Source organism: Octopus bimaculoides, chromosome 3 (genome assembly GCF_001194135.2).
Source record: "Octopus bimaculoides isolate UCB-OBI-ISO-001 chromosome 3, ASM119413v2, whole genome shotgun sequence".
Taxonomy (NCBI): Eukaryota; Metazoa; Mollusca; class Cephalopoda; order Octopoda; family Octopodidae; genus Octopus; species Octopus bimaculoides.
In genome coordinates, this window is record NC_068983.1 from 85094941 (window position 1) to 85103365 (window position 8425).

At 35.1% G+C, this 8425-nt stretch overlaps 1 protein-coding gene across 2 annotated transcripts in view; it reads right to left on the reverse strand.

Moving 5' to 3' along the window:
• Positions 1–7698: 7698 nt before the first annotated feature.
• Positions 7699–8425, reverse strand: part of LOC106872994 (28S ribosomal protein S17, mitochondrial) — a 5327-nt gene continuing 4600 nt past the window's right edge. For both annotated transcript variants that reach the window (XM_014920185.2, XM_052966258.1), the window contains exon 2: positions 7699–8048. In XM_014920185.2, the coding sequence (XP_014775671.1) occupies positions 7812–8048 (237 nt within the window). In that variant the 3' untranslated portion in view covers positions 7699–7811. The remainder of the gene's footprint in view (positions 8049–8425) is intronic.

Genomic DNA, 8425 nt, shown 5'->3' on the forward strand with positions numbered 1-8425 from the left:
TTTTATTGCATTTCACTGTTTTTTCTCTTTCTTTCTCTTCCTCCTTTATGTAAATCCCCACTCAAATTGTTGTCCGTCTTTGTGATGTACCCCTCATCTATGCTCCTATGGCGAATAAAAAAAAAACTACTACTAGTACTACTACTAGTACTACTACTACTAAGGCAGCGAGCTGGCAGAATCATTAGCATGCAGGACAAAATGCTTAGCAGCATTTCGTCCGTCTTAACAATCTGAGTTCAAATGTCACCAAGGTCAACTTTGCCTTTCATCCTTTTGATGTCAATAAAATAAATACCAGTTGAACAATGGAGTCGATGTAACTGACTCATCCCTTCCCCCAAAATTGCTGGCCTTGTGCCAAAATTTTAAACTATTTTTTTTTTCCGGCTTTGTAATTGACTTAAATGCTCCTCCAAAACTACTGGTCTTGTGCAAGTTTTAACCCACAATGAAAGCAATGAGATAGCAGAATCGTTAGAACACTGGATAAAATGCTTAGCTGTATTTCTTCTGGTTCCTTACATTCTGAGTTCAAATGTCACTAAGATTGATTGACTTTGCTTTCCATCCCTTTGGGGCCAATAAAATAAGTACAAATCAAGCACTGAGGTCGATGTAACTGGCGAGTCATCAGTTAGCAAAATTTTAGGCCATTCCTATAGTAGGAAGGATTATTATTATTTGTTTAGCCCTATGCCAGTGAATATTCAACAGACTTATAATCTGATGGAGTGTTTCAACTGTAACCATCCTGTCTTTTAGCAAATGTGTACTTATCCTTCCTTTTTTAAGATGGTAAGCTGTGATCTTAATGGTATTTCATATTAGTCTAAACAATTTCTTTTGTGGGTGATACCACACAAGTCAACAAGAGTAAACTTCTCAAGTCAGTGACGAAGCCTCTGTGGAGGTATGATCCATAAGCAGTCAAATTTCCCTCATATTATATCCTATTGTCTTGAAAACTGGAAACGCACATTACATAATCTAGTTCTAGATTCACTAAGAAAGAGATAGAATGCTGGTGGCTATAATGCTCAGGAATTAATAAGTGTTTTAATAAATTATAGAGTCCTTTTGCTGATTAAGGAGTGCTTTAATTATTTGTGAGTTTTCTCTAGTAGATATGAAACCTTAAACAAGCTGCTTTAATTATATATTTTTTCATTAATTAATGCAAGGGAAAGAAGCAGTATTCAAAGCTTGTAGGTTGTCTTGAACAGGAGAATAATCAATAGCTTTGTGAAGTTGATGCACCAGATATTTATTATAAACTTTCATGTGTTAGCATTTTGAAGTAATTGGAAGGATATTACATTTTCATAAATCTGCAATTAAGATGTTGCTAAATGTAGACTTAGAAGATGACATTGAAATGCATGTGTGTGCACACACATGCTTACTACATGTTAGAAGTGTAACCATTATTCTAATATAGAAAGTGCTTATGCCTTGAGCAAGATTCTAATTGTATCAGGTAATTATTGTCATACTTATTCACTCTTCATGTAATTTGTTTCAAAAATCTTTCTTAAAAAATATCACATTTCTTTCGGAGAATTCTTATAACATCAGCAATATATCGTTAAAGTCATCAACAGCAAAGCTGAAGAGGTTTATATATTACAGAATAACTGTTGAAGTTAAACGGCTCAAACAAAACTACATAACTAGGGGCTAATTGGGATGTATATTTACAGATTAAAAACCTGCAAAATACACATGGCCAACAATTTTGATGGAAAATGATTAGTTGATAACATCAACCCCACAGCTAGACAGACTGGTACTTTATTTTATCTAAAACAAAGCAAAAGGTAACTAATAAAGCAACTTGGTCTGAAAACCTGTTTCTAAAGAATTTTTGGAGGCAAGTAATAGTTACAAACACAAAGATTTGTTCTTAAAAGCAAAGTGTGTTTCTTCATCTTCAACATCAGATTTTCTTTCTTACTGTACACCAACATGACTTGTTAAATATGAATTAACCCTTTAGCATGCAGAATACTCTGTCAAACGTAATGCTTATTTATTCGCATTATCTTGAGTTGATCATGCATTATTTTGTAACTTTGCGAGTTTGTACAAGGAAGCAGTTAATTTTTAGAATGATAATGTAGGGTTGGTGTGAGAGGTCAGGTCTGACCAGTTTGAACATAAAACAGGTAGAATATTTTGGCTGGATACGACTGATTTGAATGCTAAAGGGTTAAGCTGGATACAATGGAACCACTGTTTATGAATGCCTCATGTTTTTATTACCCACAAGGGGCTAAATATAGAGCTTTATACAGTACAAAAGACAATACAAAACATAAAATCGGGGAAATAAAAATACAAAAAGGAAATCAAGCAAAGAAGAAAAAATAAAAGAAACAAACGAAATTATGAATAATGATAAAATGATGTGCAATGCCCACTCAACCCCCGAAGTCAAGTGCTTACATTTACAAATGATTTTGGAGGTTTTTCTCTTTTTTTTTTGAAAACAAAAAGTTCATATTTTCATCATCGTTTTTTTTTTTCTATACTGTTCATAATTACATCTCCAATCTTCTTAATTCCTCATATTCCACAACCCGCCTATCATACTCACCAATCCACCATATGTATCCATAAATCCTTCATATCTTTCTTCATTCTCTAGAATTCCTCTATCATTTTTGTTAAATTCCTCTCTGGGCAGCTTCACCCTCACCAGTCCTTTCCACCTCCACACTCTTTTCATAGATTATCAAGAATCTTTTATGACTACTATTTTTTTTCTCTTGGTTTTTTTTCTCTACTGCTTGTGTATGTTTAAGTTTAGACTGTTCCCTTCCTTTTTGGGGTGTCCTCTCAGTTTCTGTTGCTGGTCCCTACGAGTGTTCCCTTGACTTTGCCTTCTTTCCCCTTTTGGGGCTGACAAACCCATCACTCTCCTCCTTTGCCACTTTCGTTCTGTCTTCATTAGTCTTTTCTTTCTCTTTTGCATCTCTGATGCACTTTGCATCGCTTTTCTCCTCTCTGTCTTTCTTTGTTTCAATTTTTTCTTCCATCTCCATTTCTTGATCTTTTTCCACTACTTTCTCACTCTGAGTATGTTCATACTTGGGGCACTGTGTCTTCATATGACCCCTTACTCCACATATGTAACAATTGGGTCGACAACCCTCTACAATAACTTTAAACGAACTTTCCTCTGCAAAATCTCTATCTGGTATGGGATCCTCTCAATGTCTTCAAAAGTAGCAAAAAGCCACATCTTAACACCACATCGCCACCAGTTTAACATGTTTGTTCTTCCTACCAGTTCCAACTCTGGATTGTCCTCAGTGGCAGCCAGAATAGCTGCCACCAACCACTCTGTTTTTATTTCAGGTGGCACTCTCCTTATTCGGATTCGAACACTGCACCTGCCCATATATGTGGGCAGCAGCAATACCTTGTCCAACTGCAGAATAGTGGTGCAATGTGAGGCCGCCTATTCTTTGGTGATAAATCTCACTTCCACCGTGCTGTACTTCTTTCCTCTGCTCACAAATTTTGCTTTCTTCATAATGGCTCCCAGACATTCTTCAATATCGTCTATCGGTAATATTTCTATTTTGTTGGTGGCGACCACTTGTGTGCGGTAAACACTGTCCTATCACTTGTTGTTCACTGTTTCTTCTGGAGGGACCAGCTTGATAGTGTCTCCCTCTCTTTGTACAAGTTGTTCACTTCTTATGATTTCTTCCATGTTAACTTTTATCTGCTTTGCTTCCAGCGGCATAGCTGCTCCCACTGCAGCAGTCTTTGCATAGCTTTCATGATGAAAAGCTAATATTTTCACCCCAACAACGGGAAGAAAAACAGCAAAAAACAATTACGCACAAGTCGCTTCAGCAATTATTAACAGTAATAATAACAATATCAACAGACAATCTCAAAAAGACAACCTTCCTCAATCAAACCGTGGTAAAAAATGACTGACTCCTCGCTCGGTCTACGAATGCCTATCATGAACAAATTGGATTATGAACAATTTTTCAAACATAAGATGATAAACTGTCACAAGTAACAAACAAGCAAGTCAGTAACAACAGTTGGCGAAACGTTGGGAGAACCAACAAGAGAGCATCAGTTGATGTCCAGCTTTCATTCAGTATACATCGTTGCTCAAATTCACCATGCTTTCTTTTAAATTTCTTATGGGAAAAATAGTTTCCATTTAAGAAAATTCTGAATAATGAACCACTTCTAGGAATGAATTAAATTTATAAAGTGAGGTTCCACTATATTTATTTATTTAAAATTCTTCTCAACGAAGATCAATGGAATCTTCCTTCATGAAGCAATCCTATTCAGTAAACTATGAAAATGTTAAACAAATTGCTTTGAGGCCAACATGCAATATTTCTGATTAATTAGAGAAGAGTCAAATGCCTGAAGCTAAATATAGTTCTTGATTTTTCTTTCTCTTTTAATACTTGTAATGCCCAAGATATTTTATATAAATAGATGAATGCATTTCTTTTTGCTATAATTGGATGGGTTTTTTTGTTTTTTTTTTATCAAAGTAAATAAGTACCATCTTTCATTTCTATTAATATTCTTAATGCTAACAACAGATAAGAGATTATTAGAAAAGGAAGAGTCATCATTAAAGCTCTTTTGTTGACAAGGAAAGGAAACCTTATTTTTATTAATTGGCGACTGACAACAAATGGCTTTTAATTGAAATATTTTTTAGACAAATAATATCACTGCCTGATTAAGAAGTTCACTTCTCAATCGTGGTTTTGGATTCAGTTCTATTGTACAACACTTTGGGTATCATCTACCACGGCAGCCAGGCTGACCAGTCTTGAGAGTTGATTTTTGGAGACAAAAACATTGTGTGTGTGTGTGTGTGTGTATATCTATATAAATGCGTGTGGGTATTTATATCTTCCTTGCTTGTTATCAGTTCTATCACCAAATCCTCTGCACCTTAATTAAAATATTAGTGGCAGGAAAGGCATCCAGCTGTAAAAATGATCCATGATAACATGCATCTAACCCATGCAAACATAGAAAACAAATGTAAAAATGAATTAAATGGTATTTATAGTCAAAATGTTATTCTTCTCTATTTACTGTTGACATTGGCTCATATTATTTTAGGCTAGCCAGTAATATACATACACACACACACACACACACTGGAATGAGTATGATTTCAAGGGAGAAAACTAAAAGCGAATCAACTTGAAAATTTAAATTTCAAACATATAAATGTCATCCAGTTAACTGAAATTATTTTAATGTCTGATTCAGAAGACCATATAAGTCAAACTTGTACATGACAGTTGACATAAACATTGTCATATCAGGGTAGCACCAGGCTAGTACTGATCAAGCAGACTTACGATCAAATGAATCCAAGCCATAAAATAGAATGTAACCAGGACTGCATTATCTAATGTGTCCATCTATTTTAAAGATGGCATGTTGTAATTTGAATAAGGTTTTGCAGTTATTCTTGCAAATTGACAAACCAAATGGAGGCTCCATAAGTAAAGCTAACTTCTTTCTTTCTTCATGCCATACACTATAAGTCACTGAGTGTAATCATTGTAATTAGACCAGTAACCTATCTTGCACAAAAATTAATGTATAATATAAATGCATTGATTTCAGTCATTAAACCCTTTAAAGCTTTTACACAAGGAAAAATGTCATTACTGATACTTATTTTACCAATCCCAGAATGATAATAGACAAATTTATCTTAGCAGGGGCTAAACTTAAAACCACCTAAGGTTAAAACCCAAAACTGTCCAACAGTTAATGTTTCAATAATTTACCCCAAGACCTTGATTAGATCTCCTGTAGGGTTTCCTTACTAGCTACAGATGCCAGTATTTCAAATATGTTATGCAAATATACAATTAAAAACAAAAATTATTAAAAATGCAATGCATATAATTAGCTTAGCTATAGCAATTTCTTGTGGAAGACATAGCAACCTTTGATGGAGTGCTGGTTGAGAAACAGCCCAAGATCATTTTAATATAACATGTCAACATAGGGCAACACTTCATTTGAGTGTTCTTGTTGAGATGTTTTTCCAGTGTACCTCTGTATATATCCAAAGATCAGTTAGTGACATAAATCTGAAAACTGATTGTGTATCTTCTCAAATTTTTGTTTTTTATAGTCACTTTTATGATACAAGTGGTCACATCAAGACAGATTTTTTCTGTTAAATTCTTTAACATCAAACAAGTCAATACAGCTTCTTGCTGGGAGTTTTGAAGAGTAAATCTATCAAATTTAAAGGGGATGTTAATTTTGAATGAAATAATTTTAATACTTTGGCATTTACTTGTCACAAACCTAACACACTACATATATAAACATTGTTGGCACGCTGGTAATTCATAGAATTTCTTCCAAGCTAATGAGCAAATAAAAGAAATAGCAGCCAAATCTCTCTCTCAAATCATATTCAACAGGCTTTTTTTATGAAAAGAAGGATGTATTGAATAGTTAAGCCCTCATACACTTCAATCAGCTCCAACAAAGCTGACCTGAAACTACACAACATCGACTGGGGTAACAAAGACCAAATGTTAATATTAGACCTGATTAACAGTAACAACATAGCATATTTAGAATTACTAGCTTAATTCAAAAGCTATAAACCCTACCAAAATAACAAAACAAAAAAAAGACAATATTTTTAGGTGCAGACATGGATGTGGTAAGAAGTTTGCTACCCAACCACATGGTTCTGGGTTCAGTCTCACTGCATATGTCTCCTACTATAGCCAAGACAAGTGTCTCCTACTATAACCCCAGGGCTAACCAAAGATTTATGAGTGGATCTGATGGAAACTAAAAGAAGCCTGTTGTATGTATGTATGTATGTATGTATGGCAGAAACCAAGGCTACACTTTAAGGACTGTGTCAAGTCCTCATTAAAGGCCTGTGATATGCAGGACACTGACTGGGAGAACAATGCCTGTCATCACCACGAATGGAGGAAGCAGGTTAAGGAGAGGATTGACACTTTTGAGAGCGCACGTATCCAGCATGAAAAACTTAAGCAAGCTGCGTGAAAGCGCACGGCTCATATAGTGAATGGGGAAAGCTTCATCTGCAATGTTTGCAGTCGTGTATGCTTGTCATGAGCAGGGCTCATTAGCCACCAGCAGAGCCGCAAATGCAAAATGTAAGTTAGTCCCAGAGCGCACAATGTTCCTGAAGGTCAGCAATGGTCTTCCTTGGTCACGAGTGGACGGCCATCACATCATGTATGTATGTGTGTGTGTAGGGTATCCAGCCATAGAAACAATGTCACAACATACAGTTGGAGTTTGGACAGCTCCCTGCTAGCCAGCTCCATGTCAAACCATCCAACCCATACTAACATGGAAGGTGGATGTTAAATGATGATGATGATGATATATATATAAGTGTGCATGTGTGTGTTTCTATGTGTGTATTTGTGTTTGTGCCCCACCACCACTTGACAACTGGTGTTGGTTTATTTATGACCTCATAACTTGACAGTTTGGCAAAAAGAAAGCAAATAAGTACTGCAGTCGATTTGTTCAACTAAATCCTTCAAGGTGATGCTCCAGCATGGCTGCTTTCCAATGACTGAAACAAGTAAAAGAAACAATGAATAGTAAATATTCTAGGTTTCATCAAAATTCTATAAAAAAAAGAACCCAAAGACAATGAAAAAGAAAACAAAATTTATTCAATAAATTCCTATAAAAAAAACAGTCATATTTCAAATGTCTAAACCAATGTTCAATAGATGTTATATTTTAAGATAATTAAGTATGGTGTATCAGGAAGGTTTATTAAGTAGTTTTTCCCTGATTTCCATGTCAACAAACTTAGTCCCAGCACAATTTTTTCCAGTGATAGGATCCACTACAGCACCATTTTTGAACAGCAGGCTTTGGATTTGATGAGTAATCTGAAGAGAGGGCCGCTCTTTCAGTCTGTCAATTACAACTACATCGCCAATATCGCATATTTTCTGTGGATCAAGTGCCCAGTAGGAAGAACGCTTGTTGAAGTACTGAAAAATATTAATAAGCATATTTAGAGAGCAAATATTACATCATACATATACACATACACAAACACAATCACATATAGAAACATACATATATATATACACACACACACATACAGACACATATACACCTACATATCCACACATACATACATACAAATTAAAGAAAATGGACTTAACGACATTATTTAAAATCACTGCAATTGTTTTGATGCATTCTCACACCAGTAGTTCATAGTTGAAATGTTACACAGCCATCATCTTACATCCTAGGTGTAGAATGCATCTCCTCAGGTAAGATAACCTACAAGATTTTTACCCAAATTTCACTTAACTATACATACATATTTACATATATATATGTGTGTGTGTGTATATAT